The sequence below is a fragment of the Cebidichthys violaceus genome, unplaced genomic scaffold, assembly GCF_023349555.1.
Source record: "Cebidichthys violaceus isolate CVI_PGR_0920_01 unplaced genomic scaffold, fCebVio1.0.p SCAF_4, whole genome shotgun sequence".
NCBI lineage: Eukaryota > Metazoa > Chordata > Actinopteri > Perciformes > Stichaeidae > Cebidichthys > Cebidichthys violaceus.
Genome location: NW_027176594.1, coordinates 4,008,662 through 4,028,911, shown reverse-complemented (window position 1 = coordinate 4,028,911; position 20,250 = coordinate 4,008,662). Strand labels below are relative to the sequence as shown.

The 20,250-nt window shown below is 40.6% G+C and overlaps 1 protein-coding gene across 1 annotated transcript; it reads left to right on the top strand.

Moving 5' to 3' along the window:
• The first annotated feature begins 7 nt into the window (after positions 1-7).
• On the top strand, positions 8-1,246 carry dctpp1 (dCTP pyrophosphatase 1). Its single transcript, XM_068727161.1, has one exon. It carries the CDS (start codon positions 112-114, stop codon positions 661-663), a length of 552 nt encoding a protein of 183 aa, XP_068583262.1. The 5' UTR covers positions 8-111; the 3' UTR covers positions 664-1,246.
• Positions 1,247-20,250: the final 19,004 nt, after the last annotated feature.

Sequence of the window (20,250 nt, the reverse complement as noted above, 5' to 3'; positions counted from 1 at the left end):
GCGGGACTTCTTCACATGGTAGTTGCAGCGGTGCAGATCAGGTTGTTTACAGACTTTTAAAAATTGCTTTTACAGGCACCGCTGATATATAAAAAAACGCAATCATACAACATGATGGCTACAAACGGAAAGGACGCCGGTGGATTAAAAGGAGACCAGCCATCTGTGTCTTTAAATGGCGGCAACGAGGCTTTTGCTGTCAAGTCGAACTCACCGGTGGTGAACGGAGCAGCGAAAGAAGCACCGTGTCGCTCCAAGCTGCAGAACAGAGGAACCGGGCCGGAGAGGTTCGCCTTCAGCCCCGAGCCCAGCCTAGAGGACATCAGGCGGATGCAGGCGGAGTTCACGGACGAGAGGGACTGGAATCAGTTCCACCAGCCCCGCAACCTGCTCCTGGCCATGGTCGGCGAGGTGGGCGAGGTGTCGGAGCTCTTCCAGTGGCGCGGGGAGGTGGCCGAGGGCCTACCGAACTGGACCGAGTCGGAACGGGAACAGCTGGCACAGGAACTGAGCGACGTGATGATCTACCTGGTGGAGCTCGCCGAGAAGTGTCGCGTTGACCTCCCCCAAGCGGTGCTTCGTAAAATGGCCCTAAACCGACTGAAATATCCCGCCAGCAAGGTGCACGGATCGGCCAAAAAGTACACGGAGTACAAGGACTAGAGTTCGGGTGTTAAGAGGCGGGTGTCAGTCAGGGGACGCTGGTTTCAGTGACCGTTGAAGCCGCTTCACTGTTTACATACTGCTGTTTTAACTACTGAACGTTTTATTGTGTTTTCTGTGTTCACGTGTTAGCCTGTTGCCTATATATGCAAAGTCATGTTTCCTTGTAGGGCGCTGAGCCAATACTGTATGCTGGCTTTTATTCAGTTTAACTTTTAAATTTTAGTTTTTGCTCATCATTGATCTGCCAAAGTGAATTTGGGGCAATGCGTGCTCTGCAGAGAAAATATTACTGTTGTGCAGTGCCTTTTGGGGAGTCTTTAAGAATAATTTATTTCTCTCTGAACATTTTTAAAAAATACAGCTTGGCTCCAGTTTAGGAGTGTGGCAGAGTGAATTAGAAAGTTGGAGTTGAAGCAGATTGTGATTGTCCAGACCATCCCTGATACAATGTTTTTGTGATTATTAGGTTTTTGAATGATCCTCCTTTCCCCATCAGGGTTTAATCAACTAATCTATTTTGTTCACATCACAACTGTCACATTTTTTTTTCTTTTCTGAAGTAAAAGTCTCTTTAATTCTTTACTGTCTATTTTCCACTCATTTGTCGTTGAGTCAAACGTGTCTGTGATGGGAGCTTTGCTGTCTACATGCATGTTAAGAGCCTTCAAATTCATTTCCACTCAAATTAGATAGACCTATCAGTGAGTAATGCTTTAATGATTCAACAGCTCTCTTATGTTGAGGTTTTGTTTTAAATCTATGATCATTTTGCAAACTGTACTTCAGTGTTATACTGTATTGCTTTGTACAGAGCGGTATTTCTAATACTTACTCTACTGTCATTCATGGAAATGGGCTGTCCAAAAATATTAGAAATACCTCAGTTTAATGCAGCATAATTCAAATGCACCTCTAAAACAAATTGACATAACTTCCCTTGACGAGATTCATCATTACAGGGTCGTTGCCCGAAATTGCCAAAGTTTAATGTGATTATTAACAAACTTACCATGAGTGATGGGGCTGCATTTATATCGCACCTTATTTCAAAGGGAATAGTGTTTGACTTAATACACACACACACACACACACACACACACACACACACACACACACACACACACACACACACACACACACACAGAGAGAATGAAACTTGAGAAGCACAACACGCAGGAGAGGGGCATTCAGAGCCGCACGGTGAAGCAAACGTCTGTCTGATTTTTCCTTCGATGTGTTGGGAGAAACAAACATTGCCCTCAGCTGTATACCCTGATAGTCACTCAGAAGCATGAGTCATCCGCAGGCTGCAAAGGAGAACAGTCATGCATCACTAAAATGTTGCTCTGTGTGCGAGTCGAGCCTCGCTTCAAAGCAAACAGCTTTTAAGTTAAGCAGATATGACACGGCATGCCACATTAAGAATGAGCAATTGTCCACTTTCTTGGCGTGTGTTCAAAAATTTGGATATGCAAACTCCTCTGCTGGCACTGGGATGTGTAAACTCATTTTAATTTTTTTGCTCTTTGGAGTGAGGGATATAGGGAAAACAACAGCAACTACATTTATTTTCTTTCTTGATCTAATAAAGTAGAATAACCACAGTAGGCCCATCAATTTGTTTTTCATAAATCCTTAACTTCACATCATTCCCTTTATATTCTGCAGTAATAGCTCTACAGCTAAAAAAACATGAGCTCTCCCTCACTTGAGTTTTGTAATGCACAGTGAACATCACTGCAGAACAGTGTGCTCTAAATCATGGGAGGTCATGACACTTGTTTTTTTAGGTGCTCCCTCAATATTCACCGTCCGGATGTGTGCCAGTCAGGTAGCAAGCAGCAATTACAGCCGTAAACTGTTGATACTGTCAGCCTGCATCGCTGGTATTACTGCAGTTTTCTGCTGCTTCACTGAGAGTACATTGGCACTGCTAAAAGTGATCCTGTAGAGGATTTGGTGAGAAAATCCTCATGCATTTTTCAGATGGGGTATGCAGTACATTCCCACAATATGGTGACGTCAGATATGAGATAAGACTTTCTGAACCCGGCTCCAGCCTCATTTAGGAAGTGTAAACATTGAATCAATGTTCGTATTGATAAGAGGTTTGCTTGCAACATGGACAGATCCAGAGCGATACGTTTCCCTGATCAATCTCATGTAGATGTGTTAACAAAAAAAAAGTTTAAAGTATTCTTTTGTTGTTCTGTTTTTGCTTTATCATCGATAAATTTAAGACGACTTACACAGTAAATCAAAAGGAGGATCTATACAGTATCTGTATTTGCACATTGAGGCTGAGAAATCATTTTCCATTCACAAAATCTGCCTTCATGTTCCCCCATGCTGCACAGAAATCCATATACAAGTCTTTAATACTTTAAGCACAGTCAAGAACTAACATGTAGTGCTGGATTCTATTGACTTCATGTAAGCTGTACCTGCTATTTGATGGATGTTTTTAGTTTTTTTGTTACATCCAGACTTGGCAAAGGGCTTAGAAACGCTACAAATACATCAACGTTCTCAGAGAGTAGGAACCACCTCACACATGTCATGGTAACCTGTATGTTTGCAGAGTTTTTTAAGCTTGAACTGCTTTAAACCAAACAACAAAGAGGACCTCGAACTGCAAAGTGCATCCCTAATAGATTTTCAAGGGTGCATTTATTAGTGTGTTGCATTTGGTTCACTTAAAGGTGGGAAATAAATGTACACCAGTTATCTTGAAGTGCAGGCTTAAGTCTCACTGTGCACTTTATTTTACTTAGCAACACTTAAAGACTTTGTAGTTGCTCAACATGTGAGCTGAAAGTTCACCGAGGGGCCGTCCTGCGCCCTCATGTCTTCATGTTTGCATGCTTTGAGAGAGAAGTTAGAAGGTTCCCATGGTGCCATTCCTTGTCTGAAGACGGCGCTGAAGGCTTAATTTATTTCAGAATTTTAATGAGTTTTAATCTTTGATTTTCTTCTCTTGTATAATGGTCAGCCCAGCAGATACCATCAGGCCTTGTTGTTGCTTCTTGTGGGTTTCAGAAGGATGTTGGACGTCTAGCTTTCAAAGAGACGTTCACTTGAGTGAATGCATTTATTTTGTTTGAATAAGTGATGGTTTCTCTCTTTCTTTCTGGCCACTTCCTGCTCTTTTTTTGCTATCTGAGTCACACACACATAGACGTTCTTTCATCCTGTCATAGAGACAGCAGTGGGAGCTGTCAGATCTCACACAGTGGGGTTACCCAGCAGCAGGGGTGCACATCACATTGCATCCCACACATACACGTGTACACACACACACACATGCACACACAGACGCTGGACCGTTGCTAATGGCCAGGCATGATTTCTTCCCTTTTGTGTGACGTTGTCGGGGAGAATCACATCGTAAATACCCCAAACTGATCCATTCTGAACATCAACCACTTGGCAATCTTCTTCCTTTTCATGAATGTTACAACAGAGCCAGTACAGCAGTGTTTCAACTCAAACTCCCTGCCAACAATCAAACATTAATATGAGTGTCTCCATGGTTTACGATTCAATCTTTGTTGTTTGCAAGTTGGGGATTTGGTCAGAGGCTATTGCTTATCTATGAAGTGCATTGATGACAAATATCCCTTCAATTTCTACATTTTATACTTTGTAATAAATAGCATTCTGTATACGCTCTGTGATGTAGAAAACAGTTGATGGAATTTGCGAAACAAAATGTAGTTTTATTGTGACCAATACCTGAAAATATAAGAACATTTATATAAAGTTTAACTGTTTTGGGGGCAATGACCGTTCCCTGTCTAACAAAGCAATGAGAAAACACATTTTTTCATTTCTTGTTTTTCATAATTTAAACAACTTTAGCACTTAGGTCTTTATATCACCTGCCACAAATCTTAATTTTTTTTAGATTCAAATGTCCTTTATGTAAATAGCCATTAAATTGTGGAATTTATTGGCATCAATAATAGGTCTTTTTCACGGCAGACATTCTAACATGTAAGAAAAGCAGAAGCGTATCAATAACATTAATTAAAGCCTCATTCTATTTAGGTTCACTTGCTCCAGTGCCCTGGTGTTGTGCACACCGGCTCGCTGGTCAATAGAATGGAGTCATTGTGAATGTTATTGAATCCATTTGTGCTTTTTCCGTATCTGCTATGGAAAAGACGTTTTCTCTTGTTTCCCCTCATTGATTGCTTCATTCAACCAGTGACACTTACCAGACACAACTTGATACGCTAGACGAGAGCATGTACGGTAACATAGAAATAAACCAATTAACAACACTAAAATAACTACAATAACAGTTTAACCAACAACACAATCAGCAGTTAAAGTATGTACGTATATAAGAGATCTGAGAAAAGTTTATATTTCATTCTTGAATGCTGCCAAACGAGGAAACACTATACACCTTTTTCAAATGAAATATAAACCTTTTCACTAAAGACATAGTGACATGTTACAGTAAGAAAAACACAGATGTAAGTAATCAAATGAATGATGGTTCCATTTCATGTAGCTGCCTCTTTTTCCAGGGTCTGTATTGTGCATGCTGGTTTACTGGGGCACTTAATAATAGAGCCATCGTTAGTGTTATTAGTTTCACATGTGCTTCAAATACAATGACAAGTCATAATATCTGCTGCGACAAAGGGATTTTGTTTATGAGAGATTCAACATGAGCAAACCAAGTCTACCTATGGGTACAAATAAAAGTAAAGTAACCTAACCTAACCTAAGCTAACCTAACCTAACCTAACCTAACCTAACCTAAGCTAAGCTAATCTAACCTATCCAAATGGAACATTTTCTCATGCAAAAAGGGAGTCAGGATGTCGATGTTAGAGCTAGTCCAGACATTCTGACTAACACTGCAATACAAGAACAAAGGAGTTACGGTCTAGAAAAGTCATTTTTATTTTACATATTTTATGGAGAGGAAGCCCACCTGTTCAGGTAGTCACCTCCAGTTGGCTGCTACGCTCACACGTGACCCACCCTGTAACGTAAATCGAGTGGCGGTTTATTCAAGCTGACCGTGCTCTTTGTCCGCTGCTGCCACCTGCCGTTGAGTAGATTGTAGCTGTAACTTCAACACTGCAGCCGTTGTTGAGCTATTCTAGCAATTAGCACACCTGTCAACAAGTCAACTCACGTAACGTTAACGTTTGCTTGGCTAAGTGGAAGAGGGCCCAATCCCAATCTCCACACTTATTAGACGCAGACTTTGCCCCAGGGAATTACCCACAGTTCATTGCAATGCGACGTTAAACACGGGGTAACCAGTGGACGCATGGAAACGTAAAAAAAGGTAAACAAAGAGGACGACACACTTGTGTTAAGCCTGTCATATTACATTTACATAGACACATTAAGGATTGAAGATGGGACAAAATAAACATATGAGTTCAGAGGATATTTATTTATTTAGTCATCAAAATTCAACATTTTGGTGTTTCTTTTGACAAAAACGAGTAAATAGATTATTTGAACTGACCTCTCATCTCGTGAGGAAAGAGCCTGGAAGTCAGGGAGTAAAAATTATAAAATAAATACCCACAATATTCGTATTCACACCATTTCAAGCCCTCACAGTCTCTCACACTCAACCATTTAACAGGTGACGTCAGTAAGTCCTTGAGGGTTCAGGGTTTGAGGCCTTAGGGGGGACATTGGGACAGGGCCGAAGAATATTATTTTCGTTCACCGACTCCATTGGCTAGTTATTTTAGCTTTGTCTGTTACCAACAGTTGCACCTCACGGTTGAGGTATTATTTCCTGTCATACATGGACCACAGTTTTAACCTAAAGACAACCTAAGGACCCAAGGATTTTGGTACTATGTTAAGATGTCTTGGCCGCTCCTTCATTTCACCAGTCCAAGGTAAGAACTTGCTGCTTCTGCTGCCAACTTGACTCATGTATTAGCGATAAACCACTGTTACAGCTGCTAATTTCACAGATGTGATATTTGTTGGCAACATGTCAGCTTATGATGGCTGCTAATGTCTGCTGTCATGCTATTATGTGCAATGTTTGAGTTGTGAATTAATTTATTGTACTGGCTGGTTTTGTTTGTTTTGCACACGCATCATGATGCTCTAATGCTGCTGGTCTGCATGGTGGTGAAATACAGTGTGTTTTCATTATTAGAGTGAATAGTTTTTGCAGCATATTTTCCCTCAGGATGTTGGTGTTGTTTTTTTTTGTGCAGTTGCCAACAAGCTCACTGCAAATTGGGTCTCAAGGAGAGGATGTTACAGTATTTTATTATAGCTGTACAAAGTATAATGTATTGTATAATGGCTTTAGAAATATATGAGTGGGCATAGCCAATTCACATAATGATTTCCCTGTAATAATAGCTTTTAAGGGAAACTTAACATGGCTATTGTTGCACATATAATAGGTAGTCACATTCCCATTTGTTTTTCCATATACTTCATATTTATCTAAGCATTAGAGGAGAGTTTGAACTAAAAGGCATTAGGTACGTGACAGCTTGCTTTACTATTCTTCATATGCAGCACAGCGCCTTTTCTATGGTTAACAGTGCTGCTACTCTAAACAGCTGCCAACCTTTGGCTCTTACTCATAACTTGTGGTGATCCGCTGCTTCATAACAGTTAATAAGAATAAGTAAGATATTGACACTGCTGTAACAATAATTACCATGCTTGTCTGAGGTGGGTAGTGGCCATATGGCAGCTAGAGCTCAGCCTACACACACTTCAGCATTACCACTGCTGCTCATCCAGCATTTTATAAACCCCACCTCCTCCACCAGTATCCACCTGTAGGCTCCGATTCCCCTGTGGAGGAGTTTATCATTGTCACTGCCCAATCTTCTCTGTGCTGAGCTTGGTGTTTGCTTGCATGGAGTGACTTGAGATCAGTTTCTAGACACCAAATACACTCTGTACTACTCCGTATCCATTTAATAATACAGCCATTCAATTGAGTGAGCTTTCCTTCGTTTGTCTGCAGTGCACTGGTGTATTATCCGATGTGTGTGTATTAAACAAGTTTAAGTTTTCAAGTTGAATCATAGCCTGCAGGCCTCTGTTGCTCTTGCGATCCATGTGGGTCTCTTTTCACACCGTTGTTTTTCTATGCATATTGTTTAGCATTGACAGCTCTCGCCTATTGTTTTGTATGGTGTATTGTTCTGTTTGCTTCATGTGCTCTTTGATGCACACAAATTGCTTTCCCCTGACAAACAATACTGAAAGCGTATTGAACTGAACTTGTTAAGCGTGAATGAATAAATGAATGAGTGTCAAGTACAGGCCATTGCTATTTAGGAATCTCAACAATAACTGTCTCTTTTTGTTTCTTTGCTGCAAATTGTGGTGTTGAAGTTTCTTTCTTTCTTTGAGCATGAAATCTTCCTCCACAGTGTCAACCTGCTGTCACTCCCAACTAATCAAATACCGACTACTGGACTATTGGTCAGTGACCCTTGACGTCTGATACTGACGAGCCCCACATAAACTCTAATGTAAACTCACCCACGTCATTTTTTTGACGGGCAGGGCAACTGAAGTATAAAGAGCGAGGTAGTCCACATAGGGTGGGGGCGGGAGCAGAGGTGGATGGGTCAAACAAACCCCAGACTATTGTCCAGGAGACCGCCTGGGAACATGCATACATTTTGTCACGTGACTCGTTTGTCACTTGTTAAGTCAGTCAAGTTAAAGTCAACCACGCTCTTTTCCTAAACTAAGTGGTTTCATCGCCTAAACCTAACTTCTGTTAAGACAGAAGTTTATCTTGAACAAAAAAAAAAACACGCATGTAACAAGTGGAAACGCTATTCCTGCCACGTCCACAAGTGACGCGAGCTAGGTACCTAAAGTGTCATAGTTTGAAGCTTAGGGCCACCAACTGTAAGGTACATTTGGGAGTGAGAATATGCTGACAGTGTTTCTCTCTCTCCAGCAATGAGAGATGAAATGACGTTTGAACCACATCAAAGATGGTGGAGGTGTTGAGGAAGGTTTTGTGAAAGCCTGCTGTTTATTTCAATCAAGCACTGCAAAACTAGGAAAATGCAACTGCCAGTGAAGTGTGAAACTGATGGGCTAATGCTGTTGATTTCAATGTGTGACTGTATAAACTTGGTGTGAAAAAGCATAGCTGCCAATGTGATGTTTCAACAGACTTTATCATCATTGTCAACCAGGACAAGTGCGACCCGACAAGCTGTTCAACATTTCTCAGTAGCAGAGAATGGAAACACTCTACAGCCACAAAATATACCAGTAATTCTTTACAATTCTCTATCAGTATAATTCTCCATCTGCATTAATTAAAAAGCACTATGCATATTTCCACGATTATACCTAGGCTCTCAGCGTGCAGCAGTGCTTAATCCTGCAGTCCTCTTGTGGTTTTATCTGGTGCGTTCAGTAGATAATGGTTCATTTATTTTGCTAATATTCACACAGCATGTCATTTTGAGATTCACTTGTTGAACGGAACATGTACTGTGAAGGACAGAAGAGAACCTCCTTTGAATGCCCTCAGCATTTTACATTGAGCAGACCATTGTACCAAAAATGCATACCATATGTATGAGGCTGAGGCTTTCCAATCGGTTGAATTTTTTTTTCTAGTTAGATAAATGGTTTCACTCACTGTTTCATTAAGGAAACCTTCTATTCTGATTTTAAATGTTACGGTCCTTGTTGACATTATTATAGGGAACAAATAAAAGACATCTGTACTGTATATCAAGGATGCCACAATAAAGTAAGAGACAAATTTATGTTGTGGTCCTCCTTGATGTCCTTTAAGAGAGGACAGATGGCAGGACAGCTTGCGGGTGTAGAGTAGAAGACGCATCCACTGACTGAGAACAGCTCTAATGTAGTTTCCAACTAAATAATACAATCATTTTTTTGATTTTGAATTCACCTTTTATTGTCCAGGACAGTCAAATACAGCATCTGTAACCAGATACTGAAAGCAGTAGCAACAGTGCATATACTAATACTAAGATACGAATGTACAAAATTATACAACAAAGGGGAATATGCAAAAATGTAAAGCAGCAAAGACATGTCAGTGCTGTGTGTCACTATGTGGAGTATGAACTAATACATAGTATGTAGAATGGTAGTATGAAATGTGTTCAGCTGAATATGCATAACAGGGATTACAAATACAGCAGGCAATAGCAGCAGTGGTAATGCAGTAAAAGTACAGCAAAACATACAATCAAAGATGTGTGTGTGCATGCATGATGTTGTAGTTAATCATGTGTACATGTGAATGTGAAATGGAGATTAGTTAACATTTGTATATTATAACTTATAACATTTTACATTAGAACAGTATATTCAACTGTAAAGTTGCCTTTTGTTATAAAAGGTTAGTCATTTCCCTCAGCTTCAAAGAGTGTGAATCAATGATGAGCTCAGCGGAATTTGACATTTCCAGTTTATCACTTTGTTTGCTAATGATGGACTTATTTTACATTTTAAAATGTAACAATAAAGAAATATAAATCAGATGGGAAAATCTATAGAGGACAAAGTGTGGCATTCCTGAAAACAAAGGGACCAGATATTCTATGCTAGAAAATGTCACCAAGGTAGTGAAGCTATATTTCTACTGACAAAGGCATCCAGATCTCAGTTGCCTTTGACATCTTCCTATCTCTCCTTGTGTCATTGAGGTCTGGAGCAAAAATGGAAAGAAAGTGTTGGGAGTATAGGAGCAAAGTGAGATGACAAAGAACAGAAAACTGAAAGAAATAATCAAGCAATATAGCTTTTGAACCTGATTTAGGTTAGGCTAGCATTAAACTACTGCCTCAAAAATGATCTCAGAGTTTGAACAAAAGTGGAGCTTTGTCTTTAAATGGATTTGAAGCATTTGTTGCAGGGCTTCAGCACTAGATTGCATTAGATTGCGCAGGTGTATTGTGTCCAACCTCTGTAGATACTTGCCATTGTGATTTGCAGCAGGGACTAAATTGTGTGAAGGCATAACTGTGAAGCACATCTGACAGATGTATCTGGCGAATGGTTAATAACGGAATGATCAAAGTGTGACAGAACAGGCACCGGTCCCATTCACATAATAGCTACAGGGAGCCAAGAGCAACAAAGCTAATATGTGACGGTGAAAAGCACGAGGATTGTCTTGTGATTGAGCTGTGCAGCATTGAATAGTATCATGACTAGCTGACACGCAGTGCTGGTCAAAGCATACACTTTATTTTAAAACTATTTGATATTAAAGGATATTTATGGGATAAGACTTGTTAAGACTGTGCTCTTGAATCCAGGCTTTTCAAAAGAAGTGGTGTCAGGTTTCAGGTACATGTAGCCAAAATCAATATATATATATATATATGTGTGCATATAGAGTTTAACACTCTTTAATTACTCTAAATGTAGAGGCATGGGTGTTTGCATGTACATATTATTTATCTGTTCATTCTGGTTGTCCAAAACACCTCCTGCCCCTTACCGCCCTTCTCCTAATTGGTTTGTCTGATAGAATATTTATGTCTCTACTAGAATTATATAGTCTGTACGTTGTGCTGACAATGGTTTATTTTTATCAATGTGAGGATTTGTTTCTGCAAAATGGGAAAATTGTATATTTTGTGTTTAGAACTTTAGAAACCGGTCAAAGATACACACTTTAATTAAAAAAAAAAAACTTTACTTAAACAGAAGTAAATACTGCATTTGTTGGGGACCATTTTCAACAATGGTTTTGGTGCTCTAGTGAGTATTAACGGCACTAGAAGGTGCAACGGTGATAGTTTTTGGAGATCTTTGGCACAGAGCAATGAGCTACAGTACGGTAAGCTTTTGCCTACACAGACAATAAGATTAATTCATTTATGTTTTTTTGGTATTTGTCGTTACAAAATGATAGAATATCACCGGACTTATCCTTTAAGACATACAAAGACAAACTGAGTTGAACTTCATGACCAAACAACTTATTCACGACTGACAATAGTGCCAGGACCCTTTTTAGCTTGACATGCACACTTTTGATCTGGAAGTCAGCCACCGTCTAGTATCACCCCGCTTCCGATTTCCTGGCATGTCCCAATCCCAGCGTGCTCGGCTCGACGGCTCCTGCAGGGGCTGCGTAGGAGTGATAGACAGTTAGCAGTGACATCCTAAATCAGCCGTACAGACTGATCAAAGTACTGCATTGTTGCACTGAAATTGGACTTGGGCTGGCTTCGGAAAGCTCAATATGAGTTTCTGTCCTGTCTGGTCTCATTTCAAGCTCAGGCTTTTGAATGATTGAGTGTGAAAATGAAGAGAGGGAAAAGTTCAAATGGAGAGTGACAAATTCTTGGTTGGGATGTTTCCACCCGAGGGGGAAATGAGGTGTTGTTATTCAAATGCAGATCTTAAGTCTTTGAACGCTTTATACTAGCCGTTTCTGTTCTCTGCCGAGCGTAAATTGGAAGTCAGCAGCTGGCCTTTTTTTTTAAATTTCACAACCCGTAGTTGGAATGAATCTCTTACTTAACTTGTACAATGTAACGGCATGCAGTCACTTGTGCTAACCGCATATGAAGAAAAAGAGGCCCCTGAATTTCTGCAAAGCAGCCTGCATGTGATACAATACTCATTTACAATGTCCTCTTTTTCTAAGGACTGAAGATACAAGATACTTTCTGAATGGCGTCCAAGGCTATCTTTATTCAAAGAGACTGTTGCTATGTAGGACTGTTGCTATGGAGGAGGCTCTTGTTGAGATGGACAGCTGTAGCCTTGCCACAGGGAGGAGCCCTTTCTCTCCCGTCTTCCTGTGTGATGTTTCCCGAAGAGTCCAAACCTGGGGGGGGGGGTTCCTTCTTCACAGTGATAAAAATAAATCCGTGACTCACTCGCACTGAGACAGAAGGAAACTGACCAAGTTAAAGAGGGTGACCGAAGTATGCAGTAAGTTAGCTGATACTCACAGTGGCGCTCAACAGGTGAACGCTCTTTGTGCGTCATCGCTGGTGTTTTACATTTTTCCCCCTCCGTTTACATTCTAGCTTTGTGCATCATCAATCAAATCCCATAGTTTCTATATTTTGAAGGCCTCAAGGCATCTATGATGTTCATAATCTTTTGAGATATGCTCCAGACACAGATGCTTGATTGCTGCTGATTTGTGCGTGTTTCCTGATATATTGTAAGCTTCAAAGAAGTGATAAGTTATGTCAGAACAATTATTCAGCTGTAAAATAACAAATGATTGAATGTTAACAGCCTGTCCTGTCAAACTGTTTAAACATCCAAGACAGTTTCAGTATTTCACCATATGATATTTTACTGAGGCTGTAGTGATTATTAAGATTGACTCTGTTGGATGTTAGAGCAGAGACTGTAATATTCTGTTTCTACACAGACAGACAGTTTTTAAAGATGAATCTCTCTTCGTCCTCTTTTTCATTAAGACAAGAGAGGTTGGATTTATTAGTTCTAGGGATTGGAGATGGTGTCTCTGAGGGACACACTTACCAGGAGGAGAGATATGTGTGTCTCAGTTTTATTTAGCTAACTATGTCAACTTTACAAGGATTTAATCATCTGTGTGCCCTGAACATTTTGCCAGGGTTTGACTGTAGGACTTTGGCACTCAAGACCAGGGTTTGATGTCATGTGATTAGGTCTAAGTAACAAAAAGCACTTCAGGATAAGGGAAAGTTTTGCTTAAATGTCGACAAATCAACATTTCATCATTCATCCTGTTTCATGCTTCAAGTCACTTTTGACTTTTTAAATATTTAACCAAGACCTCAAACTTCCTCTAACCATAGTGGTGTCATTGCATAAACACACTTAATCTGATTTACTTGATACTTGGGGATGTTGGAGGGAAAACAAATAAAAAATAGGTCACTTAACATCACTGAGCATTATCCAGGCGCATTCTGTATAAACATTTTGTCACTTTGCGGATGCAGTCATTTAAAACATTTGCTCATTATATATTAAAAGCATAATCCAGTATGTTTTTCTTAAATGTATTTGCTGTTGCAAATTAAAATTATGTTAAAAGATGAAGTTGAGGAGGCAGGGTTGACAGAGAGAGGACTTTTACGTTCCACTGGATATGGTTTAAGTCTGTGAGAACGTCTGCACAAAAATGTGACAATTAGCTAGTGGCTCATGAAGAGGCTAATTAAAATATTTGCCTCGAAAGCAATGTTATGCTTGCCTAGTATACCACCTCACCAGCTTTACTGTTGCTTCCCACGCCACCTATACAGTATGTTCAATTGACTCTCCTAAACCCTCTCGCTACATGAGAAAGTTGAAGGACTCCCTGCAGGAGGAGAACATGTGCATCATATAATGAGGCTGGTGTTTTGAGCATTGCAGCACTGCCCCGCCACAGAAACCTGCAATCAGAGAACATCCTGGACTGCAAACTCCCTGAGAACAACCTGCTGTTGCTCTTTGGCTCTGCTGCTGTGCTCAAAGATCAGGCCTGCGAGGACACATTCAGCATCCCAGATTGCCATACCTGCGGCAGCTGTTTTGACGGAGGCCAGTGCTAAGCTGTGCCAGCTGCTGGGGATACTGCTGTACCCTTCTGGCGGGAAACCGGCATCGTCAAAGCAATCCTCCACTCTGCACTCTCCATGTGGAATAACCAGAAGATATCCACACCTGATTCACTGTTGCTCTGCTGCCAACCCGCACCACAAGCCAAGCCAGCCATTGAGACTATTCGGAGCCAGCCATGGATGCCGTGTCTCCGACAATTCCCCATCATCAGCAGCTATTGTTTAGTTCCATATTACTGCTCACTGAAAAAGAACATTTAATTTCAAAACCGCTCAAGCCTTTTTGTCAATTTAATTTGCATGCACATGCATGCATTTTTAAGATTTTACACTGCAAGTCCTCGTATAACATCTTGTTTCCCTAGTTCGTAGAGTTTGCAGTTAACCCCTGCTGTGAGGGTTTGAATTCTTGATCACTCTCGCAGCAGCAGCAGCAGCCGTGGGCTGATGCTCTTATGAATACCGCCTGCATGTGTTTCACCGAACAGGGCCAGAATACAGATAAGCCCCTGTTAGACCCGCAAACACCTCCCCATTAGTTCCCCTGCGATAATGTGTGCTTCCTTGTAGTAAAAGCCACACCTGCTATGGGTGATTTAGTCCCTGGCTCCATTTGTCTTTCAGTGTCAGACCTCTCTCCCTTGTTTTTCTTTCTTGGTCATTACACAGTTGCCTATTTTGTTCTTCACCCGTCCTCCAGTTCCTCCCCCCCGTCTCTTTTGTCTCTCTCCCTGCTACTTGTCTAACCTTTGAGGGGCTTCTCCACTTTGGCTTGTAACAGGGGTCATCAACTCTCTCTCAGTGTTTGCCCTGGAAGGCTATCACTCTGCGCCACTGCAGGGAAAACTAATCCCACACACCAACACAACAGCCACACACAAAGGTACTAGAAAGTTGTATCAAAACGCTGAACTTTAAATAGAATACGCTCACTTGAGATGACGAGAGCAGGGTTATGCTACAAAACAATATTGTACTTGGAGAGGGACTTTAAAAGCCCTTTTTCACTGGCTCAGTTGTACCATACTCCAGAGTCAAGTACCAGCTTATCACCCACAAGTGTACATTAGTCCTGCTAGTGTGAAGTTGGCATTAGGGATGCCCAGTTTTTCTTTGTTTCTGATCCGAGTCCTTTAACACTGCTATCTGCCAATATGGAGTCCGATCTGATACTTATACTTACCGAGCTGTTGATTAAATTTGGATCTGACACATTCAAATAAAAGCTGTAGCTACTGACGCAACATATTTTTCACGAGCTACTAGATCAAAAAACTGAAGGCCCTGGATCAAAACTATAACGATGATAAGTTTAACTTGTGATGTGATATGGATGGAAGTTGACACGGTGAGAATTTGACTCCTGAAATTAACACAAAGCTATCCGCCCCGTTGGAGTTGTTGGGACTACAAAAACAGTCCATTCCAGGTTGTACATTGATATTAAAGAGTGATGTTTATTTGACCTCATAATCAATTAGATGGCATATTAGACATCAGCAGTAGAGATCACTTTAACCCCAGAACAAACAACATAACTTTGTCACTGAATTAATGTTAATAAGCATCAGCTGATATGACCTACCTGCAACATTTGTCATTTTAACCTATTAAAGCCACATTTTTTTGCCATCTTAGTGTGTTTGTAAAACATGTAACTGTTTTTATAAATACTTTTGTAAGATAATATTTCCGGTTTTACGAAGTATTTATTGAATCTTTGTACTTTTAAACATTTAAGTGAAGGTTTAAAATCAACTGTTCTGATCCTTTCTTGGTCTGCTCATTATTTAAATGTATAGAAAGTGATGTTTAAGCATAGAAAATCAAGCAGACAGTAATTCTGAGACACCAGCAGCGACCATCTCTACCTCCCACTGTCCTGTGAAATTCTACATTTACTCGGTCGTCCTGAAGCGTCGACCACAGAGCCTGGCAGAGCAGCTCAGCCATCCTTATCTCCATTCAAACATGGCAACTCATAGATTATGTATGGTTCATGCGGTATGGGGCCATGTCCTCCCACAGATCATAGGCAGGCCGAGTACTCAAAACACCAAGTGAGAACCTGCAATATACATGAACCACCGTCATTATTACTGCCCTGGATATCTGTTATAGGTATACGTGGAGCACAGTGCATCTCCTGTTGTGTAGAGTGAAATGATTATAGGCCTGACAAAAACTGTCTTTGGTATGATTACTGGTTTTAAGGGAAATCTTGATGGGTATGCATTATAGTCCACAAGGCTTTGATGATATTGTAATCACCGCTGCTGTAAATTACTATAGATATTCTGCACATGGTGTTCCTGTGCAGTATCATGCAAATTACTTTAGTGAATTTAAACCAAATCATTCAAACTATGCCTCTGCTCATTTGACATATTTTTAATGTGTTCCCCTGTCCTTGTTTTTTTTATTATTATATTCCTACTTTGTCAATGTAATCTGAGTTTTGACAGAGTATTTTGAGCTTCAAAACTGTTTGTTCATTTATTCATTCATCTTAGAAGAGCCCTCTGGCTCATTAGTGATTTCCTGTTTTGAAAAGGGAGCTTTTGAAAGATAAAAAAAATATGTTTCAACTCTGAACAAGAGCATTTCAAGGCAACGATTTCCCCCTCTTTTCAGTCTGGCTTCATTAGATCTCTAAATTGGTTTTCATAGACAACAAGAAGTTTGAAGTTATGATCAGTGATTTGGTTTATTGGGCAAATGGATCAAGGGAACTGATTTCACATAAAAGCTTGCAGACATGCTCGCACACAAAGATGATATCTTTCTTTCTGTCACAGGCACAGAAATATATTTAACCTCCATCCTTTTACTAGTCCATCTGCGTTTCGGGCTCTATTGTCCATTAATGGGTGCTGCCTAGACCCCGCCTCCCTCCATCATCCCTCTTCACTCCAATCAAGGCCCTTATGGGAGGGGGCGGTGTGTTGGCCAAAGTGAGGGGCCCCACATCTCTATAGGTGGGGATAAATCAGTCCTCATCAGGAACTTAAATCACTATGGTTAATAGACTTAGTCTGTCTCGGTGTGTTTGGGCCACCAGGGCCAGTAGTAACCCCCTACCCTTCCCCCCCAGGAGGAGGCAGAGAGGAATCTGGGCCAGCCCTCCAGGCCAGCGCCTGCTGACCAAGTCCAGCCCTTCACAATAGAGACCCCAGCCAACAGGGAAGCCTCTTTGGAAAGCTGCTGAAGAGATGACTAATTATTACTCACAGGCATCCCCTCGTCTTCCACCTTTTGATAATTCCTTTTTCTGTTGCCGTGTGCGAGGGGGAAAGGACGGAGGGAGAACAGCTGAAACAAAGGCGAAATAAAAAAAAGTAAGCAGAACGATGAAGCTAGTAAGGCTGGGATAAGTGTGTCTGTGGATAGAATAAGATGAGAATGAAGAGGATAAAGAGATGGTCCAAAGCCTGTTTGCTGGCAGGCCCACTTAGGGAGCGCCAAAGGGCGAAGGCCCCCTATTCAGTACGTGCCACCAAGTGGCTTGTTCCCACAGCTAAACACAGGCACAGCCAGGGGCACCACTGAGGCAGAAGAGCGGAGTCCTTTCTCTCACTGAAAAGAAAATGTCCCCCAGAGTAGGAGTGCTTCTAATTCTTTTTCATTTTCTTCTCCTCTCATTCCTCTCTGCCGCATTTTTATGTCTCTTACAAGCTCTTGTTTGAATTATCACCATGGCTGCTTGTTCCACACCTATGGAAAACTGTTTTGAAGAGACCGCCCTCAAAGACTCTTTCATCTTGTTAAGAAAATCCGGTTTATTTTGTTCACCCACAGCTAGCAAACCGCCCCATAAATGACTGTTGGTTCTGTATTTTTTAATACCTGTGATCAAGATGCATACTCAACGGAACATTTTCTAGGTAAAAAAAAATAAACTTCTCACTCACTAGTCTTCTCTGTTGGAACAAACTATGTTTACTTGGATCCCCATTAAGCTTCTGTGTCAAAATATACGTAGTGACAATGCACCACATTTTCACACAACTCAAACTCAAAACACGCAATTACATGATGACAATTACAATGCAGCACACACACACACACACACACACACACACACACACACACACACACACACAGAAGAGCTCTGAGAAAACAATCAGTGCTATAATAATCAGTATTATAATGAAAAAGGTTCTTACTTATTATTACTGATTTAGTAATAACCAGCCACAATGGCCAAATGGGTCATGCTAATAGAGGGTTCTTTTGTTTATTGGGAACAAATAAAGTAATATGTCAGGTCTACCAGACTGCAGACTGTACTTGGAGGAACTCTCTTAGTGTACTGATAGAAGGTAAGCAAACAAAAATGTATCTAAACAAGCAATACATACAAGGATCCAGCCTATATAGCCCTTTTATTTCCTATCACTCATAAAATGTGTGCATAAATATATATATATATATAGTCAAGAATGTTGAGATGAAAGCAATGAATTAAACATGAAAATATGGAATATAGAAGACTAACCGAATCATTGTTATAAACCTGGAAAGGAGACAGTTTGTCTAATAAAAGAAAATGAGATTTTAAACCAAGCGTCTCCGGTCACGTTGAGTTTATGTTGACATCAAATGTCCTGAGCCGGAGTGGAGGGAAGCTGCAATTTCACAGAAATCCGTTTTGAACTCACCCGGTCCAAAAATCCACTCTCAGACTCCTCCATACTGTTAAAAAACTCCCCTGGACACCAGAGTGCTTTCTAAAAGCCCAATCTAGAAGCTCCCCATGTCCCAAATACCAGTCTTCAGTCTTCTAAATGTTATCTTTGCTGATGTACAGTAGCTATCCCATATCATACATTGGAGTAGAATACAAACAGCAGGCCACTGTCCCTCACTCAGACTCAGTACGAGTTTTTTGGATTCAGTAAAATACGATAAGAAACTCAGTAGGGGCTCTTTTATGTCAAAGTTCAAACAGTGGCTTCCTGCTGCTTTGACTGACACTTCAAGTTTCTGGTGTCATCGTTCTGTGAAGAACCAAACCGTCTGGTGTTTTATGGTTGGGATTCACTTTTGGGATTGTAGAGTGGGTTATAATGGAGGTGCAAGTGGTGCTGCTGTCACAAATACTAATATGAAGGGAAATATTAACATGATTTTAGTTTACTTTATTGGAATCCCCATAGCAAACATTGCAGCAGCTATTCGTCTTCGGGTTCAACATTTTTTGTATTAAATGATAGTGATTAAAAATCAGATAACAACGGTATTCTATGGTATAATTAGGCATTGGTACAATAAGAAGGGAACTGTACTGTATTGACTTGTCAATGTGGTTACATTGTGAAAGACCAACATTGCAGTCCTCATAGGAAGTACAGCACAGTAATTGATCCAGTAAACATACGTGTTGAGTCCACGAAAGTAAACAGGGTAAAATACACAAGAGTTAATCCAACAGTAATTCATCACTTCAACTATTCAGAATGATGTTTTAGTCTCCCGAAGCTGCTGCTGTAGTTTAGAGAAATAAGAATAGAACTATTTTGAGATGGGTGAATGGTCAAGGTGCATCAGTTTCCCAGTGTGCTGTAAGTGAGTATAAATGTATAATCCAGTTTGTCCTGGTCTTCTATCACAGCCAGAGCTCTGCTGAAGTCCACTTTCCTCCAGCATCACTCCTTGTTTCCTTCATCTCTTTCTACCCATCTCATCCATTTTTTACCTCATTACTCTGTTCCCTGTGCAAATGGTAGCATAGATTAGAAAGGCAAACTGTTTTTGATTATTTCCGTTTAGCTACAGCAACAAACAAGAATTTGTGTCCTCAGTATTTCTACAGTTGTTCCATATTTGCTCCTTTCTTTACATCGAGACAAAAACATCAGTGGTGGTAATGTCTGCTATATGTCAGGCGTCTTGTTTTTGTAGGTTTAAGTGATCTTAAGGTCTGTTACAAGCTTTAGTCAAAATGATGCAGATATGAACTTGTGCTTGTGAGCTTGGTAAGATCTGCCAAATTTCTTACGCTGTGTCTGTGTGTAAAAATGTGTGGGTG

Excerpts from the sequence above, each read along its gene's own strand:
- dctpp1 (XM_068727161.1), top strand. The coding sequence starts at position 112 with ATGATGGCTACAAACGGAAAGGACGCCGGTGGATTAAAAGGAGACCAG.